Source organism: Archocentrus centrarchus, chromosome 12 (assembly GCF_007364275.1).
Source record: "Archocentrus centrarchus isolate MPI-CPG fArcCen1 chromosome 12, fArcCen1, whole genome shotgun sequence".
NCBI classification, from domain to species: Eukaryota; Metazoa; Chordata; class Actinopteri; order Cichliformes; family Cichlidae; genus Archocentrus; species Archocentrus centrarchus.
In genome coordinates, this window is record NC_044357.1 from 15428124 (window position 1) to 15447551 (window position 19428).

Sequence of the window (19428 nt, forward strand, 5' to 3'; positions counted from 1 at the left end):
GTTTGCATTGGGAAAGTAAACACATGCATTCAGTGAAGTAAACATTTTTTCACTCCCTTTTTTTTTTTTTTTTCATTTTTGGGTAAATTCAACAGATACTTCCCTCTAAAATATGGTACAAAAACTGGACACTGCTATCATGAAGCAGAGTGAACCAGACAATCGTTTTTTAAAGAAAACAGCTCATTTAAATGTTGGCGGTGATGGGGGAAGACAACCACCCCCCCACCCCCCCCAAAAAACAAACAAACAAAACAAAACAAAAAAAAACAGATTATTTCTATGTTTCTAACACAAGTGGCTAGACTATGATAAAACCCCGAAACTGTACAGCTCAAGCCTGAGACAAAAGCATGCTATGACTACAAGTGCATGCAGGGTAGGAGAAGGCGTGGGCCAGGCAAAGGGGGTGAAGGTTGAAGTTAAAGGAGGATCCTCCCCCTGGAAGGTTTCCACGTGACAGTCCGAAGTCACATAACCCTAAACTAAACTGTATAAGAGGAGAAGACAGAATAAAAGCTTAGAAAGTGATCGTCAAAGTGCCATAGGTCATTATGTTCTTTTTGTTAGTGTCTGCCACACTCGACCACCTCCCGAGAAATTACGTGTGGGCTGCAAGTATAAAACTGTGAGTAAAGGGGTTTTGTGCTGTGTAATTGCAGGCAGCCAGACGCCAGCATGCATATTAAAGCTCCCGCATCAGGAAAGAGTCTCATCCTCTCCCACGTAGGGCAGGTTCATACTTCTCATCCCGTCACCGCTTTCCTGTTTCCTAAGTAACACAGCAGAGAGGCAACATTAGTTATAGCAGTGCCGTAGGCCAACTGTCATTCCTACTTCACTGAACAGAGAAAATAATCAGCTATTAAGCCCTGTTTATAAAGTGAAAGCAACTATTTAGCTGTTACATGGCAAGAGTGCACTGAGTTCATTTCTATAGCACATACAGTGAAGGAGAGCTTCAAGAAACTAAAGACAAAATCTGAGGAAAGGTAAAAAAAACTGGTGAAAGGGGGAAACAATACATTAAAGAAGTAAATAAAGCATTTATAAGAGACACAATGACATTAATTTACAGGCATGTCTTTCATTAAATGTCAAGACTGGATCATGCAAGGGACGAGTAAAGACATATGAAGATAAATGGATGCTCTTGGCCTATGATGAACTGAGTGTGGACAAAAATGATTTTTATTTTGACTTTATTTTGAAAATTATTCCTTAATTTGACTGTGAGATGCCATCAAAGTTCTGTGACTCAACCCAGAAAAAAAATGAATCACCAAACATATCTGATTTGCATTAGGTCAGTCAGCCCTTAAAGGTTTATTCTCTTGAGCAGTGGTGCACCACCCCCAGCGATACTGTTATCTTTAGATCAGTTCTTGGATATCCCATTTGAGCCACTGGAACGTGTGCTCGATCTCCAAAAGGCTTCTTATATTATAGAAGAGGAAAAAGTAGAGAAAGGCAGGTGGAGAGCAAAGATCGTGTTGTTGTATCTCCACCACCTATCAGGTTGTTACTTAGAGGAGTTACAGCAGAACGCTGCTGTTTGCTTTCTGTTCGCAGTAGGATGCACATAGGGGGAAAAGAGCCCCCCAAAAAAGTTCTTAATAAAATTCATTACACTACAGAATGCAAAATTGTGTGAACAATAAAGGTTAATCACTTAGCCTGACCATTCTGACAATGGGCAGGTGTATTGAAACATACTACAAGTTTAAATACTGTATAAAATATTTATCATCGCAAAAAGTGATGATCCTTGACAGGAAGTCAGGTTAGTTTAACACGGAAGCTGATATTTTCTCACTGCATCACTGCAGAAAGTAAAAGTGGTCAGAAAAGAACTTCAACAAATTGATCTAAAAATAGCTGCTGTTCTGGAAACAGCCAAGAGGCGCTAAAGAAGAGAAACTTGAACGGTGAGACTGGTAACTTTTTGATGGCATGCCATATATTTTTAAGGGAAAAGTTTTGTGTTGTGTTATATTTTCATACATTACATAATGTAACACCTAATCTACTATAATGCCAATCAAGGCAGCACCACAATTCACTGCCAAGTTGCAAGTTGTCAGTTCACTGAATTACATCAGATTGTGCAGGTGTCTGATATTTGTGTACCTTCTGTGATAAAGTACACTATTCTGTGAATCAAGCTGGTCACCTGTTGTGCGGTCTTGTTTATACTCAGTATCTCATGTGAGTCCTAATTTATCTTCCACTATTTGAATACTTAGTTATTCTCCACAGCGCAGTCCGGGCTACACCAAAAGCATCCTCAGACAAAGATTAAGACAGGAAATTGGATTGCAGGTACTAAAGGTTCTTGAATAGAGCACAACATTCCCTAACATGGCTTGTCCAAACACCCCTTTAACTAACAGAGGGTAGTTTACAAATGTGATGCACAGGAGCATTTGACCATCACCACCATACTGGGAGACAGCGGTTTCTATCATGCCAGCAAGTCTTAAAATATTCTCTCGACCACTTAAACAGAATTACAGCAGGCAAGAGTTCTGCCAGCATTATTTACCTTTTTTGGTTACAATGAATGTAGCAGTATCTCACACTGCCTGCTCTGCCTTTCCTACAGGGCAGGAGAAGGGGGAGAGAAATAATAACAGGCAACCAACAGTCCCTCAGATAAACTACTTGACAAGCACTGGCCGTCTCAGCTGGTGCCTTTTCTGAGGAGTTTAGAGACCATAATGTTTTTGTAAACAGTGCTTACGTGAGTGTTTGCCCTGGAGGACACAAACTGCTGCGGTCCTCTTTCCGGCCCCAGTCAAAAGGGTTTCCAAAGGAGCGCTTCCTGAGCATAGTTCTTACCAGGATCTTCAAAAAAGTAAACAATGCTTAGAAATGTAAAGAAGAAAATCACCCATTTCAAACATTTTTAAAACCTTAGAACCTTAATAGAGAGAGAATACAGCACCAAGAGGTCTCTATAATTTTTTTCTACTAGATTTGATCATTTATTGTTCTGCAAAACAACAAGCATTACTCATCATATACCAGCTAGAAACCACGGTACATTTGTTAATATTTAATGTGTATTTATGCAAATGTCTGTACTGTGATAACAGATGGCACCGTGGTGGCAGAGCTGGTGAATTTGAAGGTCTGATGTAATTTGCATTTGTGCCTTTTAACTTTTTTAAAAGTTAAAAGGCTGTCACGCCAACCCTCTACATGTCCTCCTACATTACATGTAGGAGGACATGTAGGAGGACATGTGGAGGGTTCCAAGGTCTTCCTTCTTTCCTCTTGCCTGGCAGCTCCATCTTTAACACCCTGTGCTCTGTATATCCACTATCCCTCCTCTGCACATGTCCAAACCATCTCAGCCTTGCTTCTCCAACTTTGTCTCCAAACAGTTCAGCCTGAGCTGATATACTTATTCCTATTTGGCAAAGATTTTACACCAAATGCCCTTATTGATGCAACCAATACCTTTATCTGAGGTTCACACTAGAGAACAGTGCCCCCCTCCCAAAAAAACAACCTTAAGTTGTTAAAATACTCTGTTGTACTAACTAATTACAGTTAACACTAATGCAAATATAAAAAGAAATGTTATTTTGCTCCTGACAGAGCATTCATTTTCTGTGACACTTTTTATTACTCTTGTTCATTGGAGCTGCTGCATTGCCAATAAATGATACCCATATGCAATATTTTATGTAATGACATTAAGAGAAAAAGCAAATTAGGGTCTGCTGTGACTGTAATATTTGTTAATGTTTTTGTGAGATAGAAATTAGTTCAGAAACTCACCACTGTTGCCAGGCTGGGGATGTGTTTAACAGAATTCTCCACTTCCTCCTCAGTTACTTCAATAAGCATACAGCAGTTATCATCCTCAGGGGGGAGGGGCTCAGCACCGTGCCTTGTCACCCATGGGTGTACCTGGACACAAGCACAAGGAGAACAAAGAAGTACAAACTGAGTCATACTGCATATTTATTAGATCGGTGTAAGCTATTCATGCATATATATGTAAACTGCTATAATTATACTTAATAGAGCAAATGCTTCATTTACAAATTTAATGGCAGAAAAATATATTAAAAACTAAAAACAAAATTAAGGCATAAAATATTACACTGTCCAAAAAAAAAAGAATATTAATCCTTCTAACATTTTCTGACATTTTGCGTGTGTAATATTTAAACATGATTAACGGCAACCAGCAGCTACCTGTTGTGTTTACCTTAATCTGTGGGATCGTTATCCTGGTCTCTGGATTCTTGTCCAGCATTTTCAACAACAAATCTTTGAGATCGTCTGATATGTCGGCACTATTGTGCAAAAACAAATGACAACATAAGTAAATACATTATTCAATACATAAGTGCCAAAACTGTGTATTTAATGAAATAAAAATACTATTTATACAAAAGTCACTGGAAACAGCTATTTGACTTTAAATAAATGGCAAAAAAAAAAAAAGAGGCAGAACTTACTGTTCTGGTAAAACCACAGGTTGTGTCTTGATTTTTTGATGAAGACTGAGAATGCGCTCATCCATAAATGGACACTGTGAATACAAGAAATGTGGTGGTTTAAATGAAGACAAGAAGCTCATTAACCCTAAAAAATGATAAAACAACAAGCTGTTTTTGCCATTGCCCACACTCACCTCTCCAAAGACGAAGCAATATAGTGTCACTCCCATGGCCCAAACATCCAAAGCCTTACCAACCAAACAAAACCAAACAGGATTAACATTACATTAAATTGTTCCTGAGCTAGATGATATTCAAAAATCCCACAAATATTTGCATAGCAGGACAACACTAAGAACATTATAATAAAAAAAAAAAATGAAAAGTTCTTGCATTTCTAAAAATCATCCCAAGAGGGCACTAGTTAGTCAAATGCTGCTTTACCTTTCCAGAGAAGTTCTTTCTGGTCTCAGAGAGCGTTTCAGGGGCAAGAAAAGCAGGAGTTCCAACTGTGCTGGTCAGCAGGGCGTCAGCTCCCTCAAACTGGTTACTAACACCAAAGTCTGCAATCTTGATGTGTCCATCCTCTCCCACCAACAGGTTAGAGGGTTTGACGTCTCTGTGGATGATCCTCTGGTAATGTACTATTAATAGAGAAAAACTTTATTACAGCGACCAGGCTGCATCTGTAGAATTCAGTTTATGACAGAATTAAGCTCTAATTGTGGACAAATAAGTGACTGGCTTGACAAAAAAAAACAAAAAACAAAAAAAAAACCAAAACACTTGGACTCATGAAGAAGAATCTCTGGAAGTGTAGTTAGACAGGCAGGTGGACATTTGATAATTTACTCCCATCCAAAGGATTACATCCACAGCTCCGGCTTAAGGTGTGAAAATGAGAGTCAAGTATGTCATGCTTACTTGTTTAAACTGTTTTTCAACTGAACTACCTGCACCACGACTAAAAACAAGCACATTTTCCTTTGGTTATGATTACTTAGAATGAGACCTTGATGCACAGTCCTCCACAGCCCCTCTACCCTCCATCATCCTGACTGACACCCCCATCACCACAGTGGACTCTTTTCGCTTCCTGGGAACTACCATCACCCAGGACCTCAAGTGGGAGCCCACCATCACCTCTGTCATCAAAAAGGCCCAGCAGAGGATGTACTTCCTGCGGCGGTTGAAGAAATTCAACTTGCCAGCAAGGACCATGGTGCAGTTCTATACTGCCATCATTGAGTCCATCCTCACCTCCTCCATCACTGTGTGGTACGCTGGAGCCACCACTAGGGACAAACAGAGACTACAGCGCGTTGTGCACTCTGCTGAGAAGGTGATTGGCTGTAACCTCCCATCTCTCCAGGACCTGTACACCTCCAGGACACTGGGGCGTGCAGGTCGGATCACAGCCGACCACTCTCACCCTGGGCACAGACTTTTTGACCCTCTCCCCTCAGGCAGGAGGCTACGGTCCATACGGACCAGAACCTCCCGCCATAAGAACAGTTTCTTCCCCTCTGCTGTTGGACTCATGAACAATAACCCTAAGACTGTTACCACCACCCTCCACAAACGCTGATGACCCTATGTCTATGCACCTGTCTGACTGCACTGATGTACATATTAGTGGAATACAGTCTACATTCTTTTATCTTTTAATTAGTCTCTGCACTGTATATTTTGTAATTTTGTAATATTGTGCTATAGTTATAGCTCTAATATCTCTGTATATTTGCAATTTGTATACTTGTATATTGTCTTATAGTTTTTATACTTATTTGTTTTTTTCTGTACGCACGAAGTACCGCAGCAATTTCCTAATGCTGTGAACCTGTTCACCCATATGGCAATAAAAACCTTCTGATTCTGATTCTGATTCTGATTCTGATTCCCTCCTTGCACTGACCTGCATTAAGAGCCACCGAGATGACGTGAAATTAACTTTGTGTCACTACAGTTAAGAACAGCTCAGGTAAAGGCCTTGTGTAAATGGAAGGGAAGACTTGTAAAAGGACAGCTCTTGACTACACAACAGGAGCTTCATCTTATTACCACAATAATAATTCTAATACACGAGCATTAGCAGATGTTTATCTCTATGGGAGGCATGTCAATGTTGATGCAACATCAGTTGCCTCACATTAAAAGACATCTATGTCTATCAGGTTTTTCAGGACTACCTGGGCTAACAGAATACGAAGCCTGCAGTGATGTCACATGAATATATACAACTGTATATGACTATGAAGGCAAAAAAAAAAATGAAAATGGAAAAAGCTATTGTCAAAACAGCACTCTTCAAGAAAAAAGGGAAGTCTAAAGCACTCGAGATTAACTGTTAATTAATGAGCCATTTTGATGTCATATACGGCATTGGTGATCTTGTCTGTGTAGATTCTCAGTCATCCAGGTCATAGTAGTCTCTGGAGCTTGAAAAAGGCGACTGGACTTCTTTTTGTTTCTTGAAGACGTTTCACCTCTCATCCGAAAGGCTTCTTCAGTTCTCAACCAAATGGGTGGAGAGACCCAGGTATTTAAACCCCTGTGGGCGTAGTCCCCTGGAGGTGGTTATGACCCTCTATTGAACATGTGCTTGAACACATGTGCCCAGGTGTGAAGGGGGCGTGGGTCATATTTAATCAGTGGTTTCAGTTGAAACCAATTTAGGACTCCGCTCCATTGTTTCCTGTGGCCTATTGAGGTCACTGGAACAAAGGTGTGAATGGGGGTTGAGACATCTGGGAAGGGAGCTCAGGACAGCACTGTAAGCGGGGGAAAGTTGGTGACGTAATCCACCTCCTCTGTTCAATGATGGTTGTTCACAGTGGACATAGATGGCTTCTTTCACTCCTCTTTCAAACCATCTGTTTTCCCTGTCCAAAATGTGAACATTGGCATCCTCAAAAGAGTGCCCTTTTTCCTTCAGATGCAGATGTACTGCTGAATCTTGTCCTGTCGAGGTGGCTCTTCTATGTTGTGCCATTCGTTTGTGAAGAGGCTGTTTGGTTTCACCAATGTAGAGGTCCGAGCACTCTTCACTGCACTGAACAGCATACACTACATCGCTGATCTTGTGTTTGGCGGGTTTGTCCTTGGGATGAACCAGTTTTTGTCTTAGGGTGTGACTTGGTTTGAAGTATACTGAGATATGACCCACGCCCCCTTCACACCTGGGCACATGTGTTCACGCACATGATCAATAGAGGGTCATAACCACCTCCAGGGGACTACGCCCACAGGGGTTTAAATACCTGGGTCTCTCCACCATTTGGTTGAGAACTGAAGAAGCCTTTCGGATGAGAGGTGAAACGTCTTCAAGAAACAAAAAGAAGTCCAGTCGCCTTTTTCAAGCTCCAGAGACCATTGGTGATCTTGCTTAATCTATCTACACAACTCCCATAAACACTTTCTCTCATGTAGTCACAGATTTGGTGGAAGATTAGCAGCATGTTTGGAAGACTCACAGTACTCGATTCCCCTGAGAAGATCCTGGAAGTAAAAACGTGCCTGGTCCTCGCTGAAAGGCTTATCTGTCGGCACTTCCATCACAGCCCTAGATACATGAGGTTACATTGATAGGTACACACACAAACACACTCAATTAGCAATCATAACTAATGAGATTGGGCTCATTCCAGTGTCACAATCATTACCACATAAGAGGCTTAGCTTACCCTTGCTTCACCAGCTCAAACACTGTGACAGAAAAACAAATGAGGTTAGTGAGTACAGACACAAACAAACCAAAAAGAAACATCTTTTAAGGTGAGGTTAAAAATGACTTTCTTTCATGCTCGCTTTATGCATACATAATGATTATGTAAAGTGCTGTTCAGAAGGCCGACCGTCTGGCCACAACATACCCATGTACAGATGGTCCTCACCGGGGTCATCCAAAACCTGGCACCACATCAAAGAGGAATGGAAATGAGTTAACACACAAACATACAAACACAATAGATCATCTTTTGTACTGGGCAAAGTTAAATATACCTTCAGTGGAATTTCTACTAACTACACAGCTAGTCTAAAACAGTCTAACACAATTTAGGTGCATTTTTAAAGGTCTTCAAAGTGGCATTCTTGTTTTGTTTTCCTATGTGAATTTATTTAAAATGTGTGTAATGCCTGTAAGTAATTCTTAGTGGATACGCGATATAAGGGGCACCTCTTCTTTCACATTCTGCTGAAGATAATGCATTTTGTAACATTGCTCACCTCTACTAGTTTGACTACATTAGGATGGTCAAGCTTTTTAAGGATGGCAATCTCTTGATAGACTCGCTCCAGTGGCCCTTTAGGCTGCGCAGGCCCCTCGGGGGCAGCTTTTGCCCCGCGAGGAGGAGGTCTCCCTGATTGAGGAAAAAGGGACAATGTGGTAAGGGCAGAAGGACAGGATGAAGGCAAAGTCAAAACCTAAATATTAGTATGCACTCTCTGCGGTGTTCACCAAACGCCCCTGACTCCAGACTTACGTGGGAAACCTGCCTGGCGCATCAGCCTCTTCTTGGACAACACCTTCATCGCCTACAGAAGAGAGAGGGAAACTGAGTTGGATTGGAGGAGGATAAGAGAAACAGAAAGAGGGGATTGGAGAGTCCAGTGCCCAAGAGAGCCAAAGAAAAGATGAACAGCAGACAAAATAAAAACATACAGCATGCTTACAGATAACTTAGTCCTACACCTATAAATTCCTCAGCTTCCTGTGTATGCTTGTGACTGCTATCACTGTATACACTGGCAGACCTTGCTGCCAGTCATGGTTTGAAATGACTGAAATACAAGCCATAACAGACAGATTCTCTGCACACACATATTAAACCGTGTTTATACCAAACTGCACAGTCTATGATGGTTAGTATTTTAGTGACTGATTTTCATAAAGAAAACCCAACCTCATTTGCTACAGAATGCTACAGAACCAAAACATCAGTTTTGGTCTGCGGGTGCAGAGAGGGGTTAACAACATATCTGGGTGGCAGGGGGAGTCGCTTGCCTCGGTTGACCCGAGAGCAATTCAGAGCAGAGCCTTCCTGACTCCGAGGAAGGGAAGAAAGCCGACCATCAGCCTCTAAGAACAGAATGATCAAAAGATGCTCTGTAATCCAGATCCAAAGTAGAGCATGCTGCAGGCAACCATTAATTATCCTTCCATATGCTCACCTAAGAAAAGTTTTTTAGGACTTACATTAGAGCCTGGTGATTAGTTAAATTTCAGTTTCAGTTATGACTGAAAACAGCATAAATGGCAATTACTTTTGACTTTTCTTTTACTTGACAGGCAGCTGTCAGCTCTCTGATGCTCAGCCTTTGGCTGCCATGCTGATCTCCCACAGCATGTGAGTCTGTTGCCGCCTTGGGCTTTCTTGGCCATGTCTGCACCCCAAGACTTGCCACAGTGACTCTACAGTAAAAATACGCATTAGTCTAGACCTAAGATTCCTTTCTGTGTCCCTAACAACCCTGAACTCTTTTTATAATGTTTTTGATTTTCATTTTAATTATATGTTATGATGAAAGAAATTCCCAGACAAAGACATGTTTTTTAGTTCAGTAACATAATGAATAATATTATTCATTGATCACGATTACAAAACTTTCCAAGAGAATAGTGATTATGGCTTTTGGTACAATCAAGCAGCTTTCATTTTTAGTCTAGATAGATCCTGTTGACCACAGTCTCTCTGTCCATCATCGAGCTGAAGTCAGTGAGTTTGGAATTTAAGGGAAGGCTGAAAGAGCACTGCTGTTAGAAAAAAAAAAAAAAAAGGGTTGCACATTTTTTCTAATTTTTCTAAGTGTTATAAGTCAAAATTGCATTTGAAAATAAGATCCAAACAATCAACGTGCTCTGATAACTTGTGAAAGTTACTGGTAAACTGCCAGGGCAACCTATATTCACTCATTACAAATGTTTAGCTGTTACCTAGTCAGATTATTTCTTCAAAAATTAAAAAAAAGCTGCCAACAATTCATATCAGCACTGAAGAGAAAACACAATGTGTGTCAGCGGCATTGTTTGGTGAATATTTTCCCTGTTCTTTAATAGCTTCAATGCCCTCAGTTATGATGGCAATGATATAATCACTGAATGCGACATGTGGGCTTTGTCACTCGGGAGGAATATTAAAATAATCCCTATGTCATTGTCAGTCACTACCATGCAGCTTAATGAGAACTGCAGCAATAATTATGAACAGCAAACACAAAAGCTTGAGCTGATGTGTTATTACATTAGTCAATGAGCTCAATTATCTGGAGACATTTTCACATGTAGAGGTTTCACATCAAATAAATGTGAGTTGGTTGGATTACTGCAAAGTTATCCAGAAGCTGGCCAGTGTGTGTGATAAGAAAACAAATCACATCTAGATTCATGTGTGCATGACAAACTCACATAGTATGTGTTGTCATCCTCATTGTAAGCCAGCTTGACAACACCATAGGAGCCCTGTCCAGGAATAAGTAAAAAGAAAATATAAGGCAAAAGTTATACTGAGCAGTTAGTTAGCTTTTAATGTGACACTAAAATGACACTGTGTAAAGAAAACCTTAAAAATGCATACATACACACAAAGGAATAAACACACAAACATAAACACACAAGGGAAACGAGTGGGCTGATAGTGTACACTGAATGACTAGCAGCTGCTTCAATGTGAGAACAGAGGAATTCAAATCATCTCTCCTTCTCTCTTTCATTTTTGATTTCAGGCTAATTAAGGAAACTGGATCTGGTTTATGCTATCAAGTTTCCCTGCCCACACACAGGAAATTCAGGATAAAAAGTAGGCCTAATTACAAGCCTGTGTGTATGAACAAAAACAAACAGGGAGAGAGAGGGAAAGAGAGGACAGCGTTGGTTCCTGCTGGGGGAGCAGATTGCAGATTGGAGAGACAGCAAACGGCTCATCCTACAATCCCAGAGAAACACTGATAACACAAGTCCCTGCAGCAACTCCTAAAGGCTTTAACCATCTCCACTGGGCTCAAAAGTGCACACATTAACATGTCTACTTACATGCAGAAATATATATATAATATATATATTCTGCCTTAAAAAAAAACCCACAATCTAAAACATGCATATATGCACACACACTCCCACTCACTCATACAAATGCACTTGTATCCACTAAGCCTTGCACAACCCTTAGAGAGCGCTATTTATACCAGCCTCTCATCCATCTTCCAACTCTCCCATGGCCTCGTGGTTTACACAGAGTTTGGGAAACGAGGACAGCCGGGAAAGAGGATATCAGAGACTGTTACTGCATGTCCTTGATGATGTGTTCTACTTGACAGACATGCAGTAGGCGGATGAGAGAAGAAAATGGAAGAGTCGGTGAAAGGGAGCAATCAGTGAGCTGTCTCTGATGGTACCTTTCCAATTTCATCTTTCAGCTTGTACTGGTTGAGTTGAACACAGTCCTTTAAGAGAAAGAGAGGAAAAAAGAAAACAGGAGAAAATGATTTCTTTTCAAAAGAAATTACATCAGTTAGGTAAATCATCATGAGTAGTCCTACAAAATCTGTGAAAATGTTGTCTTGAACCTTGAATTCCCCCTTAACATTTTGTCTCCATTAATATTTTCAAAAATATACCAGCCACTGTTTTGGTGTCCTCTAAATCAGGAAAAATTATCATTTTTTTAATGCAAGCCAGTTTGACTCAACCTTCACCTCTAATCAATAATAAATTAAGCTGTTAGTCAACAGGATTCATGAAAAAGGCAAGAATGAATAAATCCCCCCCAAAAAGAGATGTGTATTTTATGTACCTTTTTATAATGATCCTGATCATCACTATTTAAACAGTTATACTACTCTCCCTGTTACTGCTTACAATAATGGTACTCTTAAAGATTGTTTTTAGTTTTAGAAGAAAAAATAAGCAAACTAAGGACAGATGTAACATTGCTTAATTTTCTCATGTCTACTGTTTATACTGCAGCAGAATCAAAAAGCTAATAATTAAATCCACCCCAGCTCTGAGCACCCTGAAAGCTTAGTAAAGTACAACCACACTTTTGAACATTTAATTCTCTTCGCCATTGTCATTAAGAGCTGTGTGTGTGTGTGTGTGTGTGTATCAGTGCTACAGTGTTTTGAAGAGTGTCAGAAAGAGGCACAAAGGCTCAGAGAGGAAAAATCTATTCTGAAGTAAGAACAGCAAAAATTCATTATTTTCTTCAGCAAAGGGCAGAACTAATAAAGCTGGAGCTTATTGGTATTACAGTCTTGGTTCCTATTCCAAAGTCTATCTTGCACATCATTAAAATACCATATATCATAAAAATATCTAGATTGTACCACACTTACATGACACTTAACTTACAGCAATATCAGTCACTTGACAAGGAGCTCTCACCAAAGCAGGATCTTTCACCTAATTACCCTTTTTCAGCTTCGACATGTAATCCAAGCAAAAAATCTTCTCAAATTAATTTAGGAGAGCTTCTTCAGTCGGTTGTCCTAAGAGATTCTACCTACGGTTACGCATAACAGCTACACAGCTACAGCTACTGAGACTATAAAACCTTACCTTTGCATCCACAAAGCTTGGTCTTTACCACTTTGCTGCTGCTTTTAAGACAAATGCACATGCAGTTCTGCTTACTTTCCAACAAGTGTGGTATTATAACACACTAACAGATGTTCAAGAGGGGTACTTTAGAGCCTTTGTCTATGTCATCCATGTGTAATGCTTTATGCAATACACAGTCCTAAAGGGAATATAATGGGTCAGATGGTGCAGAGATTACATAACAACACAAATAATGTGAAATATGCTGTAACATCATAATAAGTCATAATGACTTGGTAAAGTAGATATTAAACTACTGCTACCAATATGGCAAACACTTATTATACAGCAGCATTACTTTGTGTTAGCTATATTAACTCCATTCAACACAGGCTGAGACACACTGCAAGCAACAAAAATCACAGTTTAACCATTAAAACTGAAACTAATGTAGCCTTAAGCTTTAATCATACCTGGAGGTCTGTGATGGAAACACTGTGGGACTCCACAGTGGGCCGGCGGGGCAGGCGTGGAGAGGAATGAGGTGATGTGATGGGGGAGTATGGTAATGATGGGTAAATATAGCGCCCATTGAGTCCCGGTGAGCTACAGGGTGAGGTTGCCGTTTGTGAGCGCTCCTGCAGAGAGAGTTTCCTGTCAGAAAAGTTTAATCTTCCCCTTTGCTCTTGGCTTCCAGGTAGTAGAGCCTCTGACCGACCAACTGTATGGGACAGCAGGTCACAGGATGGAGTCTGGAAAGGTGCTGGCACAGAGGAAGCCGGCTCCGGCGTCTCAGAACTGTCCATTTCTTCTACCTGACATGAGATAGATTTGAATGGTTTTCACTTCCCTTATTTCCTAATCATGCATGTCACATTGCCTATTCGCCTGAATCTTTACTTATTTATGGATCTACCAAACACAGATTATTATATGATTATTATCATGGACACCCACATGTCCAACATGAACCCATGCCTCTGCAGTTCTTACCTCTTCCTCCCCAGCTTCTCTAGGTGGTCTGCTGGGTTCATACTCTGTTACAACAATTAGGGACTCCATTGGATCTGGCGAGGGTGTCTCAGAGTGGGTGTTCAAAGGTGGAGCTGGACAGCTGCACAGTAGATCAGGCAAGGGTTGAGAGGGTTGCATTGGAGTTGCATGACTGCTGCAGGAGGCTGGGGGCTCAGAAGAAGGCCAGGGGGTTACATGACAAGGAAACATGGTGCCTCTTCACAAAGACTGCCAACCACTGCTCCATCAGACGGGAACCTTATGAGGAATTGGTCCTAATCTATGACAGCAAACTGAAAAATAAGAAAGTACATGTGATGAACACAACTATTCATCTATTCTGTTATGCTCTTATTAAAGACAATGTCTTCTTGAAATATGTTGCTGACAGTCTGTTCTTACACTATCCCAGAAATTGTACTCTGGACCTTATACCCTCTCATCTACAATTATGTCTACAAACATGCAAATGACTCATGCTTTAATAGCTTGATGTGCATTCATCCATGAAGCTTCAACAGCCCCATTTACCAAAAAAAGCTCCTTGAGAGTCAAACCAGTCTGGTTTCACAATATTTACAATGGCTTAAAGTATATCTATGCTTACCTAAGACAATAAATATATTAATAAATGCACAGAAACTAATAAAATGCATAGAATCTCATAACAGATACTACACAAATATCTTAATTATCTTTACTGAGGTGTAAAACAATAAATCCACACATGCTGTCACCACCAACAAATATTTATTAAAGCAAAACCAATATTCTGTGTTTGTAATAGATGCAATTGCCTATTTGCACAGTTACTTTTGCCACAGTTCTCCTAATAACAGCTGCACAGTGCACAATTACCTGGAGCACTGGAAATAAGGTTGCACATTAGTCTTATATTTCTGATTTGTTGAATTTGGGGGATTATAGGCAGGGAGCTCAAGGCTAGATTTATCAAATAGCAAACTTCATTACCACTATTAATGCTTTTAGGTTAACGCACAGTAAATCGACTTTAATGAAGGGTGTATACTTATCTTTATTTTAGAACTATGGCCATGCAACTTTAAACTGTGAAATGTGAACCAAAATGAAGAAAAACAGAGGCTGATTGTATCGTTTCAGTCAAGAATAATTTAGGGCTGGCATAAATCCTGTGACAAAGCATGGTAAAATTTACATCTAAGGTTTAATTACCCACAGAGCCGGAGCAGCACGAACCAACTTGTGGGTGTAATGAAAAGGTGTGGGAAAAACAATCAGGGATGCTATGCACTGGGTCTGAAACATAAGCAGGAGAGGGCTTCTTCCATAAGAAATATCTGTGGTGCCGAAATTTTCCCACACGTTCTGTTTAGGTGATAATTAATTCAAGCAAACACATCTAGTATCACAAATTACAGATACGATGCATCTATAAAAGTGTGAGTTCAGTCTGCTTTTGATGTCAGTTATACAACATGGTGGTTCATTTTTATCTGCGCAACATCTAACAAAAACCATTTTTGCATAATTAAACGAGGGCCATTTCCATCTTGAAATCCACTCAGCTTATTATTTGCACATTACGTGCAGGAGGAATGGAGACAGGAGAAGAGAAAAAGAAAGAAACAGACAGAGCCCCTATATTTCAGTCATGGTTTTGACAGGATTGTGGCACTGTCGATGTGTGGGACCTGAGTAAATCTCACAGATACAGAAAAAAAACAAAGGGAAGCCATAAGGGAAGCAAGACAGTGGGAGAGCCAGCCAAGCTCAGAGCAAGAACCATGTGTGGGAAGAGACACCCACTCCAGGTGGGCTCTCTTTTTCCACTGCCAACCTATATATACAGTACTATTGTGATGTAAACTGACAAAAGAGGAGAAGAATTGCTGCACATTACAGACTAACAGTTTAATTAGATGAAGAAACTCAATCTGCTGGTGATTTTGATTGCCTCATCTCTTTAACTATTTAAATTGAAATGTATCCCTTGTATTTTTTTTTAGATGTTATGTTCAAATATTTACAAAAACACACATTGTTCATTTCAGCTTTTTCTAAACTACCCAATATTTTCTGCAGAGGATGAATGCTGCTTATGTGGTGCTTTCCCAAGGTCAATCTAACATATCTGGGTTTCATGACTTCTGAAGTTCTCTGGAATATTATTAAAAGCAGACACTTTTTGGGTGGTTCTGATTCATGAAAAAAAGTATTTTGACTAGAAATAACAGATAACTTACCAATATTGACCTACTCTGATTTCAGATCCATGTAAGACACAAACCGAGTCCTGTTTCCATACACCCACAAAGGTGTTTATGCAGTATCTTAATTGATAATGGCATAAACGCCTCATATTATATCTTTTAGTAAGACAAAACGGTATTACTGCAAATCTCATTCCTCACCTGTACTAGCATGTTGAAATCCAGATAAAGCTGATTTGAGACAATATTTCACTGATAAAGAAATTTCTGAAACTGCAGACTCCTGTTAGCCTTGTAGTCAACATAAAAACTCTACCTCGAAGACCACAAAGTTTCTAGGACATAGGAGAACTGCACAGACTCCAATTTCATCTTTGCACAAAAACACCGTGCATCATTAATGACTGCACTGCTGGCTAAAGCCCTAAACTTCCCTGATCCCTGCGGATCACAGCAGCACGCCGAAGAACAAGGAGTTAGATTTGAGCCTCGCGAAACACCAACAGATGCCGCCTAGCTCCAGATGCCATACTGTGCCTTTTACCATAACAAAAATCACGTGCCCTGCCCTTCACTAGCTGAGTGGGATAGGAGGGGCGGGATGGGGAAGAAAGGACTTATCATGGCTTGCGGGGGGTCCAAGCCATGTACAGCATTAATAACAACACAGGCACGGTGTTACAGAAATACCAGTACAGCACAGGGCCATCTGGAGCAGAGGAGGATCCCCAGCTTCATTAAAAGATCAACAGGGTAACACTGTCAGCAATCTGCGGAGCCGTGCAAGAGATAAGCTCCTGTAAATGGAGGGATGAATGTCCTTGATCAAGTTAGCTGCGGTGTTGCCACATAATCACGGCACATATTACGGAGAATCTGAAGAACTTATTTGGCAACCAAGATATTAAACTGGAACCTGTAATTCAACAGAAAAACTCCACCACCTCTGATGATCCTCTATAAGGAAGCACTTGGCGATGGTGGGGCAAATGAACTCCCTTTTAACAGACTTCTGGCAGGTTAATAGAGGGCCAACCATCTTCTGCTACAATCATTCATTCATCCATTATCAACTCTAAATCAGCCACTAAATTACAGCTGAAAGTTAGCCAAAGACTAAGAGCTCAGCAGATACTAGATCTGAAAGGATGATGGCTTTTATATATATACATGCAGTTTGTTCAAATTATACTGTAAAAGAGGCTGTTGTTCTCAACACCATCGTCTGTTCAGCTGTGATTTTAAACTGCTACAGGTGCTGCAGACAGTGTTCAGTGTTTAAAATATGTGATGAAAAGGTTTCTGAATTCCCACAAGCATCTTTTTCTGTAAAAAATGAAATAAAAAGGAACTCACATCAGATCTGTGATAATATGCGTCAGTTAGGCTCTATTATTAGTTAATGATCAGAAAGTAGTTGGAGTAAATGCGCATCAAAACATCCCATACTCCTGTGTTACAATGACATGGGTCAATGTCTGGCACTGTCTGTCAAACATGATGACATGATAACATGATAACATGATGACACAAATAACGGGCAATTTCCACAATAGAGGTACAACTCTTTAACTATTTTAGCTCCAGGTGATTTTTTTCTTTATTTCTGAAACGCACCAGGGTTGTTATAATAAAGGCAGAATGAAACTTGTTCTTGTAGAGTGATGCCAGTAGCTAAATATGTCAACAGAGACTATTTGGAAAAATGTGCTTTTATTTCTCTATCTCAGAACTGCTTCCTATCCTCCTAATGTGGGCATTCATTAAAAAAATATTCAAAAGACTAAAATTACTAGTAAAATAAATAAATAACATCACGGGATCAGTGGTCCAATAAAAGCTTTCTTTCCTCAAGAACATGTTATTGCAACTTCCCAAAAAAAGCGATAATATTACATGGTGACTGTTTCCAAAGCACAACACTGAAGTATTCACACCACACTAAACCCACTCATTGTCTCTGCAATTTCACAAACACACAAATAATCGCTGGCATAACTGATAAACACTTATGTATGCAGCTGCCACCACCATGTTTCCAGTACAGTAATAGAGTACTTACACCCATAGATAAGAGTTGTTACATCGACTGTAAATGTCAAAACGGTGAAGCTGCTCCGGTGTTGTTTTGGCTTTCACAAAGTCACCGTCGTCTGAAGTCTAAGCTAACTTAGCTCGGAGCTTCCAATCCAACCAGCTCTGCTAACGTTAGCAGCTGCCTCATCTGGCAAGATACAGATGTTGGTGGATGAAGGAGTCAGTGATGCTAGTACGTCCCAGTAACGTTCATACTGCACCCGCTGGCAGAGATACAGCAGATAATAAAAACAAATACTACATGACCCTTACCTTGACGTGTTACTTAGGCCTAAGAGTGAGAAATGTAAGGTTCCCCTCCTTCCTCGTCTGCCGTGTGAGTGAGTAGCTTCTGCCCTGCGACAGCTAGCTTAGCTGTTTGAGAAACGGAGACCGTAGCAGACTGATAACCGCTGTTCGGACGGACCAATCCAGCTGAGCACTCAGGTCCCGTGCTTCACATGGAGGAAATGTTTTAACGTAATGCTTACAAAGCCCCCAAGCTCCTTCCGCGGAGGGCTACGCTGTCTTTTGCTTTCTTCTTTTATTTCACGAGTTCTAAATATAACATTCAAGGTTCCTGATCGCTTCTGCCTCAGATACTTTATAACCTATAGGCTCCATCTTGTGGTGTATTCGAGAGTTGCAGATATTAAAACCAGCTTTGGATGTTCAATGATGGGTACATTTTCTTTAGAGGTACTTATTTTATTCTGTTCAAGCTTTGATGGCTTACTAGAACACTGCAGCCGAGCCATTTTTATTACATATCCTAAGTGTATTCGTGTGTGTGTTTTGCCATAATCTTTAAATCACAGAGCCTCCTGCACTGTCTCCACAGCATACTGTATTTTAAGAACGTTACAGTGAAGCAACAAACATCAAGCTTAGGATCGACTGAAGTTTGCCTATTCTGCCTTTGGTGACATAATGCACTAATTATTTTTGCATTAGTTTGAAACAACTCAGGCAAACTAGAGAAAAACAGGCTAATTTTGTTGCAAATTTCAGACCTTGGCTTCCTGTTCAGGATTTAACTAGTGCATTTTCAAACCACAAGTTTTTTTTTCATTTTGAAAAACTTGGCACACTTGATTGATTTCTTGTGCATGCAAAAAATGTGCAATGCACAATCCAACTAGGGCCCTGT

At 40.3% G+C, this 19428-nt stretch overlaps 1 protein-coding gene across 3 annotated transcripts; it reads right to left on the bottom strand.

The window, feature by feature from the left end:
- Positions 1–279: 279 nt before the first annotated feature.
- Positions 280–18872, bottom strand: camkk2 (calcium/calmodulin-dependent protein kinase kinase 2). 3 transcript variants are annotated; one of them, XM_030742623.1, is made up of 19 exons: positions 18552–18872; positions 18265–18426; positions 13990–14303; positions 13470–13811; positions 11853–11900; positions 10867–10920; positions 8945–8996; positions 8688–8821; positions 8333–8369; positions 8144–8165; positions 7934–8022; positions 4905–5104; positions 4655–4708; positions 4479–4552; positions 4226–4313; positions 3790–3921; positions 2744–2847; positions 2546–2599; positions 280–772 (listed from the first exon to the last, which is right to left on the bottom strand). In XM_030742623.1, the coding sequence occupies exons 3-19, from the start codon at positions 14218–14220 to the stop codon at positions 700–702; spliced, it is 1788 nt and encodes a 595-aa protein (XP_030598483.1). In that variant the 5' UTR covers positions 14221–14303; positions 18265–18426; positions 18552–18872; the 3' UTR covers positions 280–699. The 3 variants fall into 3 exon arrangements, with proteins under 3 accessions (XP_030598483.1, XP_030598482.1, XP_030598484.1); XM_030742622.1 differs by lacking the exon at positions 18265–18426; XM_030742624.1 differs by lacking the exons at positions 2546–2599; positions 18265–18426 and having other exon boundaries at positions 281–772.
- Positions 18873–19428: the final 556 nt, after the last annotated feature.